The sequence below is a fragment of the Nematolebias whitei genome, chromosome 17, assembly GCF_014905685.2.
Source record: "Nematolebias whitei isolate Nwh7 chromosome 17, NemWhi1, whole genome shotgun sequence".
Lineage (NCBI taxonomy): Eukaryota > Metazoa > Chordata > Actinopteri > Cyprinodontiformes > Rivulidae > Nematolebias > Nematolebias whitei.
In genome coordinates, this window is record NC_056514.1 from 30,844,441 (window position 1) to 30,857,342 (window position 12,902).

Below are 12,902 nucleotides of genomic sequence, written 5' to 3' on the forward strand. Positions count from 1 at the left end.
GAGCTAAAACTGTTGAAAAGGCTTTCCAGCTTTTGAAATCTGCATTTGACATCATCCAGACAGATTTGTTCCACCTCAAACTTGTCCTAAATGCCGACAAAACCAAAGGGATGGGTTTTTTTTTTTTTCAAATAGGATGTTGGTCCCAGCATTTCTTGCTTTGATTTTATCCTCAAATGGTGTCCCGATTGAGTTTGTTGATTCCTATAAATATTTGGGTATCTTGGTCGATTCGCATCTCTCTTTTAAACTCCATGAGGAAAACTTGGTAAAGAAACTTAAACTTGAGAGATAACTTCTCAGTCAAAAATTGATTTATAAATAAGGGAAAATATCCATAAATACGTCGCTTTGGCGTATACTGTAAGTCGCAGGGCATGCAAATTATGCAAAAAACTGCAACTTATAGGGTGAATAATACGGTACACATTATCCTCTTTTTTACTTTTATTATTTTTTTTTTTTTTTTACCTCTGCAGAAAAACACAGACCATGAAAAGAAAAACCTTGCATACATCTTCAACCAAATTCATAGAACGGGTCCCATTGGCTGAAGTAGAAAAAGTTGCTTCTTTCATTGTGGATTTAGAAAATATATGTTTATAGAAAACAGGACAGGAAAGCTAATAAAGAACGTGGGTGGATCAATGCTACTTTGAACTTCTGCAACAGCCAGAGGCACAAATTTTACTGGAAGGGGAAATTGGCTCAATTAAACACCAGCAACGTCTAGAAGAAAACATCCCGCTGTTTGTAAAAGGAAAGAAATAAAAAGCTAAGGATAAAGAAAATAATATATTCAACAACAAGATGATGATTCTAAACACATGTAATTAACTTTTAACAAGTTCCCGAGGAGAATTTTGCAAACATGACATCATTTTTGACATTTTCTTACAGGCAAAACAGCAGAAATTTAAATCAGGAGAAAACTGCACATGCCTTGGATAGGAGTACAATTTTTAAAAACAGTTTGCAAAGAACTGAAAAAATATGGACTAAAATTGACTTTAATTTCCAAAAATGGCTCAGTAATTAGAATATGCTCACAAATGCATTGAATAATGTATCGAATATGCAATAAAATGTTTCCTGGTGTTTTTGCTTTAACTCTGTATTTTAGTTAATACCTGACATTGTAGTGCTTTTTATTTTTGTTTATTTTGTTTTTCCTTTTAAGAATTTTCATTATTCTATTCTTGTATTTTATCTCTCGTTTTTCTTTGCATTACATATTTAATTTACTTTTTCTATTGTTAAATTTTTACATGCATTCATCAATTATCTTTTTCTTTGCCTTTGTCCACAAGTATTTTAATTTTTGTGTTTTCTAAGCACATTTTACTGGACTGTTCAAGGGTGTCCTGTAATAAAATTTAAATATATAAATACATAAATAAAGTTTAAATGATATTTTAATACATCATATACAATATTAGCTAAATTTAACTTGTGTAAAACAGTTTGTAAGATTTATTACGTTACTTAATGAACTATGAACGTATTTTGTATCAGATAAACATTTTGTCAGTCTTAACGTTTTTTTAAATCAAACTGAGGACAAGAAATATAAAATCTGATTTATTTTGTGACTTTGTGAAGTGATGCTGTGCACCAAGTGATTTCTCTGATCATATACGACTCTTTGGCTGGAGACGTACTAATAAGTTGGTACATGGTTTAGACCAGAATAATCATGTAAACAGGAAGTGACTGACATGACAGAGCAGAAAATGTACAACTAGATCATAATGGAATCAACTGTGTGCGAAGTCACAAAGATGATCTATTTTTGTTTGGCTGCACTGCCTGATGCTCCTAAATCTACACAGTTTGATTGCCTAGATGCATAATATCATTTTCAAGTTAATCATGTATAATTTGGAGCAACTTTATTGTTCTCTAAATGTGAAATGATGCAGCCAGTTGGGTTTTTGCCATTAGGCAAACAGGCCCTTTTTCTCTGTGAAGAAGAGGTAAATAAGCACATTTCAGAGTGTAGCTCCTTACATTTTGTAATATAAATGGGATGTTTGGGTCAACTGGACACAAGGATAATAAGAATTTAGCAATCGTAAGCAAAATGGAAAAAAAACAGGCTTGTTGCACATCTTCATCCGTTTCCATGAGGTCTGGTTGTTTGAGTGTGTTCCTTAAGATTTACAGGCCAACTAATATTTCCCTGGCATGAATGCACACCCTCAGCGATTTGAGGAAAAAAAAATAACATTAAAATTTTATTTTCTAAACCATATTCATCTTATAATATTAACAAATCCCATTTAAAAAAATTGCACAAGATAAATGTGTCATGGCAGAGAAATATTAGGTTTATGTCTTGACTTCACCACCAGTAACACAAATAAATTGACAGCTGTTGTTTCGAACAGTAAATAAAAACTAATGTTGGTCCACATGAGTCATAAATACTGAACAAGCAAGCAAACAAGTCAAAGCAGCTGTGAATATCCTGCTGTCACTCACGAAGCCCTCCAAAGTGATGGTATATTTACCTTTAAGAGGCTGTCAGATAAGAGATTCTCATTGTTTGCAGAGAAAAACAGTCATTAACGTGAGGCGCATGCACCCACCGAGATGGAAATAAACAAATGCTGCTGCTGGGATTTCCAAATGGAAATATATTAATCATGAATAAAAACAAGGATCTCCTTGGGCTTTCCACCACCCCTCAGAACTGGATCCAAATCAGAGTTGGTCCAACTGCGAGCCAAAACACTCCTAAATTAAGTAGAAGACCTCAACTTTGGTTCAGGGAGTTTGTTGCCCCGTCAATACATCTACAAGCTGGTACAAGCTCAACCTTTCAATTGTCTCATTTTAGCCACTTTGCCATTGATAAGTACGACTCGAGCTGGTTCTCGTCTTATTGGTTCTCCTCAAGTTACAGCGGGTATTCCCCTACATCTGTTTCCCTGCTCTGTGGGCGGGATCGTCATTGCACAGTGGGCAAGCATCGTAACAAAAAAAAGTCCACCTGGATTTAACTAAGCCAATAGGTACGAGCCTCCTATTGGATAATTACTGCATGGGTGATTATCTTTCAGCAGGCAACAAGTTATTTAACCCCAACTGGTGTGATGAGTTGCTTCTCATTTCTTAAACAACCATGTTGAAAGACGCATCGTGTGGTCGTGGAAAAGATGTCGGTCTGTTGGAGAAGGATCAAATCATCGGCATCAAGCAGAGAAAACATCTAAGGAGATTGTAGAAACTACTAGAATTGGGTTAAGAACTGTCCAACGCATTATTAAAAACTGGCAGGATAGTGGGGACCCATCGTCTTCGAGGAAGAAATGTGGCCGGAAAAAAATCCTGAATGATCGTGATCAGCGATCACTTAAACGTTTGGTGAAATCAAATTGAAGAAAAACAGTAGCACTCAGGGCTATGTTTAATAGTGAAAGTAAGAGCATTTCCACATGCACAATGTGAAAAGAACTCAAGGGATTGGGACTGAACAGCTGTGTAACCTTAAGAAAACCACTAATCAGTGAGGATAACTGGAAAAAAAGGCTTCAGTTTGCTAGGGAGCATAAAGATTGGACTCTGGAGCAATGGAAGAAGGTCATGTGGTCTGAGTCCAGATTTACCCTGTTCCAGAGTGATGGGTGCATCAGGGAAAGAAGAGAGGCAGGTGAAGTGATGCACCCGTCATACCTAGTGCCTAGTTATCAATGCAAGATCTTGGTGAAAAATTAATGCAACACTGGATGGAAATGGATCTTGTGACATTACAGAAGCTTATCGAAACAATGACACAGCGAATGCATGACGCAATCAAAGCTAAAGGCTGTCCAACGAAATATTAGTGTGTGACCTTTTTTTTTGGTGGCAACTTTTTTTTTTGGCCAGGCAGTGTATGCGACGCTCCGGCCAACAAAGAAAGAAAGGTTTGGACTTCGTCAGCGGTCCACAGCACTACTACTTGAGGTTCTGTTACTGAACTTTAGAAAAATCAAACTACAAACCCACACAGCCTTCTGCGACGATTGGAGAATAAATGGAGGTTCAGATGTAGTTTGCAGTTTTGCTGGGTGGGTCATTCAGTGACATACCATATTTTCCGCAAGAAATGTCGCACCGCCCTATAAGTCGCATCAGTCCAAATATGTCTAAAGTGGAAAAATCTATAAATAGATCGCTTCATCGTATAAATCACATCTATTATGTGTCACCGCTGACAACCCGGAAATGTGGGCCAAACCCGCAAATGTGGGCCGGCGTTGTGCCAAAAATCGATTGGCTGCCAAATGGCTAAGAAACATGTAAAAACAATTATTTGTTTGCTCAAAATTATAGCAAAGGTGTGTCTCAGTCTAACTTTTCCATAATAAATGCACTTTGACGGTCAAATCACCTGCATTTTCAAAAGCCGATAAGCGGAAACATGAATGCTCAGAGGGCGACGCGTTGTGCATTTCTTCGAAACTTAACAAGATAACCACTTAAAACAATTATTTGTTTGCTCGATATTCTGGTAAAGGTGTGTCTCATTTGAGCTTTTTTACTTAATAAATGCACTTCATTAGTCAATTTAGGTGCATTTCGCTGGGGGTGGCGCAGTGAAATGAAGCTGATTTGACAGTTGCTCCAGGCAGACGACAGTGGGAGTCTTTGGCAAGTCGATTGTGTCATTAATAGCCACTTTTCCCTATTACACTATACAATGGCATGCCATACTACTAAAGTGCCATCTAGCACCTGAAAATGGTATTGTTCAATATTTTCAGTCAGAATTAATGAAAATGGTCATAGCCAAAAATTGTTTTATAAATATGAGGGAAAAAAACAAATACTTCAGCGTATAAGTCGCAGGGCATGCAAATTATGCAAAAAACTGCAACTTATAGGGCGAAAAATTTGGTAGCTCTAGCCTATTAACAGCTGCTGTCTGCTTACGTGAAAACCGTCACCTCAGAGCAGTTTTCTTAGAACCATGAACAAGGTGGTCCCATAAACTGGGCGGAGTGGGTGTGGATACCAGCAGTGGGCAGGCCCTTACAGGTGCGGTGTGATGCAGAACTGAGTGCTGAGACTGTGGGTTAGCACCATTTATCACGAGGTCATACAAAGTGAGATGAAAACTGTTCATGCTGAGACCCTTCAGCCAAACGGACACAGGTGGCAAAAGTGTAATTCTGCAAAATAAATGTTCCAAAACAAACGAAACTACAGCAGTCTGCCCATTATTGTCCTGCTTCACTACTCTTTGATCCAAATTCTCAGCTTCTTTGCAGCAGTCCTCACAACATTTGTGAACTTCCTTGTTGCTCCTTCAGCTTCTTTCCTGCAAATCTGCTCTACCTTTTTTTTTTTTTTTTTTCTGAAGAAAACCCGCTCACGTCTTTGAATATTTTTCCACTGCCCCGTCCAAACCATGAGCGCCTTTCTTTGGATACACACATGCACACACAAAGAGCAAGCATGATTTGTAGCTCTCCCACTGTCAGGCCTTGTATTTCTCAGCACCTGGGTGGAAAAGACATTTTTAATGAAAGGTGACTGGAAAAATGGCTACAACACTTGCCCAGCAAAAAAAAAAAAGGATTACAATTTCTGAGACTGTCAGGTAGTGAAGTTTTCAACAACCTCTTGAAAGGCTGTGTGGAAGCCAGCGATCGTCAGTGATCACACTCTTGGGTCACAGAGTGTATGCTGCTTGGAAATCAATCAGTCAAAGCCATGCAATCTGCAGCCTGTTGAACTGAAAGCTAACACTGGGCACGCTGAGCTAACTGATGATGTCCTGGAAAGGCAGCGAAATGTAACTGTTTATTGAAGTGTGGTATTATAATAGGAAACACAGAAGGTGCAGGCCTATGATGTAACAGCTTCAACAGTCAAACCAGGAGGAGAGGAAAGCTGGAAATAAACTCACTTCCCATGATAAAGACGAGGCTAATCGCTAAACCATGAAACGTCCCAGTAAAACTGAGTAGAATCGAAGCAAATGCAAGGATTGATTAAAACAATTTTCTCCCCCACAAAAAAAAAAACGAGGCCGCTCTGATTCATTTCTGTGCAGGAGACAGAAGAAGAAGAATGTGTACCCCACTGTGTCGCCCCCAGTGTGAAAGTATTTATCCACTTTGAGGGATTAGTGGAGAAATTGTGTCCCTGTGCATCAACGACACACTTTTCCGACCACTGTCGAGTAGGGGGGGAAGTTAAAAGGGAGAAGAGTGTTTTAGAAGAGGAGGGCTCAAGGTGGGGGTATAAAATTTTCCTCTCCCCCCTTTTCGCCTTTCTGCTGTCTGCCGGTTTAGCAACATCTGGCACTGTTTATGGCTTGGCCCGGTGGTTCAGACAGAGAAAACTGCAACATGAGCACGATGCCAACCTGAGATCCTCAAAGAAAACTCCACTTTATAACATTCTGGGTGTCATTTCTGTTTTGGCCATTATTTCGACTTGTTATGACAAAAGTACAAGAAATTTTGTTTTCCAATAAAAATAAAGGTTTTTATCTGGTATTTTTTTGCTCAACATAAGTCTTGGAACGTTTAAAAATGAAACTATTATACACGTTATTGTAATAAATGAAAAGTGAGCAGACATGGGGCCTTTTTTTCCAGGAACTTGACATCAGGACATGACGGGCAGAGAGAGAATATGTGTAAAAGGCAGAGTTCAGAGGACAATGAGGCCCATTGATATGTTGGAGACTGGACTGGGTGTCTCCAGTGTGCCGAGAGCGGCTGACGGTGAGCAGGAACACTATGATTAGGCTGCATCACAAATGGCTAAAACAGAGCGAGAGAGAAGTCGCGGGAGAAGAATCTGTACCATTTTCATTTGTGCCTCAATAATTAACCAAAATCAAAATGACTGAGAAAACTCAGTAGGTTAAAACAAAATTGGTTTTCTTCCTTTTTCACAATTTAAAACTTAAAAAAAAAAACATCTTCTATCTCATCTGTTTACGTCTACCTTGTATAGCCTTATTGATAAAAATAGGGTTTTTCACTTTGGAAGACATTTCGTGTGTCTGGAAAAGTAAGAAACTGACTCATTTCAATAAATGAGGCATCAAAACTCCATAAATGCTTCTTCTGCCTTTTTCCGTTACGAAACTGAAAGAAGCCCATTGGCTTTTAGACACAGCTGAGTTACAATGGGTTTCAGCAAATCTCACAAAGCAGTGGGTTCTTTAAACTCTAGCCATAAAAACTAGCTCTTGAGGCCATCTACAGGGCTTCAAGTGAAACTGCAACTAAAATCTCAACATGCAGCTGAAAAAGATTGTTCATGAACTCCTTCTTTTACGTATGACTCAACCTCTATAGAGAAAAAAACTATGCGATCAAATAGCTTATCATGACTGTGCAACTTTTATTCAAAATTATTCTAATTCTGAACTTGTTCCAAATGCCTAACTAAATTCTCAGCTCTAACGTTACACTTATTTTAACATTAAACCCATGTGTTTTTTAAATTTCACAAAGATTTGACATAAAAATCACAGGGCCGTTTGGTATACAGTACCTGTCTATAAGTGCAGATAATAATCTCTCTCAGATGATAGTGCATGGGGGTCATGGTCTCGCTGACTGTATCCAGTGCCATGTCTACCACCTTCTTCATCCTTTGGCCGTCGGGGAGAAGACGAACAAGCTGCATCACAACCTGGAGAGAAATACCACTTGATTTTAAGTGTGATTTTAACTTGTAGTCCGAAAAATACGGTATTATGCAGAAACAAATAGCACCCTTTACTGAGGTTTGTTAAATTATTGAGCCATTTTAAAATAAATGGCTTCCACGCAGTTAAATTTGCAGACCGATCACATTTTAACCTTTATAAATTCTCACATCTATAGAAAAAAAAACCTACAAAAAATATATTCGCTCTCTTCATACTATGGAGTCGGGTTTAGCAGGACACTCTGATCCAGTCATTTAGTGATTTTAAATCTTTTCCAACTCAAAATAATAGATGCACCTTTGCATTTTGGTGCATCAAAGGCTGCAGAACTTGTCTTGCATCCTCTCTACAAAAGGTGCATACTTTTCTGTGGCTTTTAAAAAATTTTATTTTGTAAACACTACCGTTTTGCAGTAAAGACGCCTGCCTGTCTGCGATGACCTAATTAACATCGGTCCAAATGTGCGTCAGAGTGCAGCAGAAACGGCAAGTTTCCATCCACACGTGCAAGTGAGGTCACACCACAACACAGTGTGGCAAACAGCTGCAAGCCATAATTTAGCCTTTTGGTGTTCCCTTGGTGGTTGGTATCATTCAGATACTCATGGTAGCATGAAAAAGGTTAGGGAAGGGAGACGAACTGGGTCTGCAGATAAAACCCATGCATGAGTTTCCTTCGATTATATGTTGAGCCACATGTTAATCTTAATTCTTCAATTTAAATGACATGATGGAGCGATCACATAATCACATATGGCGATTAGGGATGCACGATATTATCAGCATGTATCGGTATCGGCTGATATTTGCGATAAAGGTAAATATCGGATATCGGCTATTCCATCAAAATAACTCACTGATATAAAAGGCGCCGTTTTTATACATATATACACACACGTTATCTATATATATATATATATATATATATATAAATATCTATATGGCAGTTTTTGTATGACAACCCAGTGACAAAATTTGACATTAAATATAATCCAAGTTGAAAAGTTGCATCATTTTCAGCCCCCTTTTTGGCATCTGCATTTGTTAGCAGGTCAAATTGACAAAGACCATGCAGAATAATGTAGTATTTTAATTCCACAGCAGAGAAAGCTATGTAGTCTCTGTATGCAAGTCTAGGGGAAAAATTATCAGAATTGGTATCGGATTATCGGGCAAAAATCCAATATCGTGCATCCCCTAACAGAGATAAAGTAAAAACTGTACGTGAAATCTATGCAGGGTTCTGTGTGCATTCTCAATCCTTTTCTTGTCGGTGTCTCAAAACAAACTCTCAGGCGTGTTTGTTTTGAGACACTTGAGACTGAAGCGAATGAATAAATGAAGATATTGAATTTGTTGAACAGACCAGTTTTTTTATTTTTACACGTACAATCTATTAAAAAGGAGCCTATCATAAAAAGTTTCTTCAAGCAGTGAGTCTCATTTTGTTTTACTCATAAAAATAAAGTTATCTTTTCAATAACATCTTTTTAATAGTTGTGGCAATAGGGGTTGCTAACATCCCATACCCTTAAAGAGGTTGAATCAAAGGCGACAAGGTTTCTGTGGCAACCGCTCTGCCTATCCAAGAACTGGTGGCCCTCTCTGCTTTGATTGGCATGTCGTATTGTGCGCCTGCCGAGTGTGGCCTCTTTCTGTACATGTTTACAAGGCTCAGGAGCCAAGTAGCAGATTCTAAATACCGAGCCATGGCCTCATCTCTCATTCAAGAGAAAAAAGTACCAGCAGTTTGAATTTACAGATGCTACACAGTCCAGAAGAGAAAAGGTTTGGCCTTTGGTCGTAGTAGATTCCTGTTTACAATCACAACTGTGTATAGAGTTTAGGATGTAAAAAAATAATAGTAATCACCTAAAACTTGCTTTTAGTACTATAAAAAATGTGAAAATTGTCAAATTGGCGCATTAACAACTCTGTCTTTCATGATCGAAAAAACTCTTTAAGGTGACGCTAAACCTCAAAAAATGTTGCTAATATTATTGGGGAGTGGTGGCGCAGAGGTTAGAGAGGTGGGCTTTTGATCCGAAGATCGCCGGTTCACGCCCCGGCCCCGACAACATCAAAATTGTGGGTGGGGTAGGTGAAACACCCACACTTGCCCCCACCCTCATTCGCCCCACTCTGGGCCCATGAGCAAGGCCCTTAACCCCCACCATGTGCTCCCTAAACAGGTCTCTCTTGAAAATGAGTTCTCGTGGCTCAATGAGACTAACCTGGATAAATAAAGGCTAAATGAAAAAAAATATATAATATACGTACTTTTCGGTCTATAAGTCGTATCTTTTTGCATAAATTAGCAAGTCCTGCGACTTGTAGTCCAAAGTGACTAATTTAGGTTTTTTTCCTCATTTATAAATATAGCCCAATTTTTGGCTGAGATCTGACTATTTCATTCATTCTGACATGAAAAATATTGAACACTACCATTTTCAGCCACTAGAGGGCCCCTCAACTAATGTCACGCCAAGTGTCTCATTAACAGTGGGGGAGAAAGTTCTCCAACACTGTACTTAAGTAAAAGTACAAATAAACAGACAAAAATGTACTCCAATAAAAGTAAAGGTACCACATTAACATTTTTACTTGTTAAAGTAAATACGTACTTGCTTTTAAAAATACTTTAGTAAAAGTAAAAGTACTTGCTGAATGTATTAATGTAATGGTCTACAATATCATAAAGTGTGCCTACCATATGTATATTTTCTGTAATACATTAATAGTGTTGAGCCATTTTAAGGTGTTTACTGCAGTTAAAATGACACATTGGTTTTACTTTGTGTTAAATAAAAACTTTCAAAGGTATAATCATTCCTCTTTCTTATTTTGCTTAATGACATTTAACTCTGCGTGTCATCCCTGAAATTCTGACGCACAGAATCACAAGTCCAAGTGTGAACTGTGTCAAAGAGTAAATACAATAAAAACATGTATTATCTGCAGCATTGTTCATTAAGTAAAAGTTGTCTGCCTGAAAAAAGGAGCATTAGACCTAACAAAGGAATATCTGATCATTTCAACTCCAGTTTGTCATCAACTCTAGTTAAAATACTGTCTAGTCGACCTTGTAATGGGTCAATAGTAAACAATAGTTTAACTTCCGGACACCATTTTCAAAACTTGGACCCGAGTGTCGAGCCGTTTGGAGACATCTCTTGTCTCGTGTCCTAACATCCCACGAACTGACATTTTAATATTGCAATTGTAGTCAATCGATTTTTGGCATAACACCGGGTCACATTTCCAGGTGGTCAGCGGTGACGCATAATAGATGCGACTTCTAAGGTAACAGGACATATTTGTTTTTTCCCACTTTATTACACATAATTGGACTGATGTGACTTATATGGTGTGTGACTTTTAAGGTGGAAAGTACAGTAATTGGTAACGTTGGTAGCTTTTGATGACGTTTAAGCTTGGTCTTTTTAATAAACGGCAGTCATTAACCACCCCCACCTTCTCTTTGGCAGTGTTTTGTTTAGGATTGAGAGTTTTTAAAGTGAACAAACCTCAAATTCTCCTTTTGTGTACTTGGCATCTGGAACGCTCACAATCTCCTCATCAGCAAACTCTGGGAAACCCTGCAGACGGAAATTAAGTTTGTCATTTAGGTGGTCATGAACGCAACAGGTTTGGAAAACTTTTAGAGACTTTAGGAACGTTACTCACTTTAAAGTGCCAGAGAGTCAAAACTGCAACAACCATGGCGGTCGTAGACCTGCTTCTGCCGTTGGAGCAGCTAAAAACAAAAGCTGAGAGGGAATCCTCAGCCAAAGCATCCTTCATGGCCCCCAACAGCTTATCAAAATCCTGAAAACCACAAGTACACTTAAAGTTCAGCTACAACTGTACACAGCCTATAACACAATATTGAACTGGGGATTTTTATTTTTCTGTTAAATTTCATGCAAATGTTCAGTCATCAATTTCAAATAACATCTGACAAAAAATACATTATCTAAAAGTATTTAATTCATATTGGCTTTTTAATTAAAAAAAAACAGTGATATACAGTAGGTGCAGAATAATTGTGGTCAAACTTGTTTGTAACATTCTTCACCACTAGAGAGCCCCCTCGGCCATCTTTTTTTAAATCCCTGTTGATGTTTGGATGCCTTCATATCCTTACCTCCGCCTTCGGTGCGCAGCATTCAGGCATTGGGATACGTTTGTACACGAGGCCTTGGTAGGAGCTTTTGTGTTGGTTGAAGATCTCCTGAACCGTCAGGCCACTTTTAAACATCTTCATTTGTTTCTCCTGCTCCAGCGTCACCTCCAGCCACTTCTGAGCACGCAGAATCTCCTCCTTCAGGGACATTTCCAATTTCTAAAGAAGCAAAGAACCACACGGACTCAAACCTAGAGCTAATCAAACTTTAACTACAGAAATTGCATTTCCTACAAGAATGCAGCGTGAATACTTATTGCAGAAGAACATGCTGAAAAACAGCTGAATTTAGCTAAAAATATGCTGAAATTTAGCTGAAATACAAGAGCAAGCCCAAATTACCAAAAGAAAACAGAAATAACACATTATTTGCTGTATTGGGTTTGAATTAGCAAAAATTAGCACAAAAATGAGGAAATTAGCTAAAATAGCTGAAATTTGTAAAAAAAAAAAAAAATGCTGAAAATTTAGAAAGAAGCTTAAACAATCACAAGGATGCAGAAGGAGCTGAAATGAGAAAAAAAAGTAGAATTAGCTGAAAAAGCTAAAATTAGCATAAAATAGCTAAATAGTAACTGAAATAGCAGAAAATGTTGAAACTATCAGAAGAAAGCTGAAAGGAACATAATAAGTTGAAATTAGCATAAACAAGTTAATTATGCTGAAAGTAGCAGAACTTACCACGGAAATCTAGAATTTATAAGAAAACAGCTGAAAATATCTTTAAAAAAAATGCTAAAATTTAGCTGAGAAGGTAGAACTAGCTTAAATCAGCAGAAGAAAGAAATAAAGAAACTTTGACTTTAACTTTGACTTTGAAAGCAGAAAGAACACACGTTTGCATAATTAGGCTGAAAAAAGCTGAAATTGGCAACAACAGAAAAAACAGCTAAAGACGCAGAAAGACTCTTAAATTTCCAGAATTAAGTGGAGAGAGCACATTTTAGCTGAATTATGCTGAAAAAGTTGAAATGAGTGCAAAAATGTGGAATTAGCAGAAAAAGCTTAAATTAGCATAAAACAGCTAAATAGTAACTGAAATAGCAGAAA

The 12,902-nt window shown here is 37.8% G+C and overlaps 1 protein-coding gene across 1 annotated transcript in view; it reads right to left on the reverse strand.

The window, feature by feature from the left end:
• The window catches only part of pald1a (phosphatase domain containing paladin 1a), a 57,835-nt gene that overhangs the window by 23,543 nt on the left and 21,390 nt on the right, over window positions 1-12,902 (reverse strand). Inside the window, exons 15-18 of the mRNA XM_037691099.1 lie at window positions 11,814-12,011; window positions 11,354-11,494; window positions 11,194-11,265; window positions 7,507-7,647 (exon numbers count right to left, since the gene is read on the reverse strand). Coding sequence (XP_037547027.1) covers window positions 7,507-7,647; window positions 11,194-11,265; window positions 11,354-11,494; window positions 11,814-12,011 — 552 coding nt within the window. The remainder of the gene's footprint in view (window positions 1-7,506; window positions 7,648-11,193; window positions 11,266-11,353; window positions 11,495-11,813; window positions 12,012-12,902) is intronic.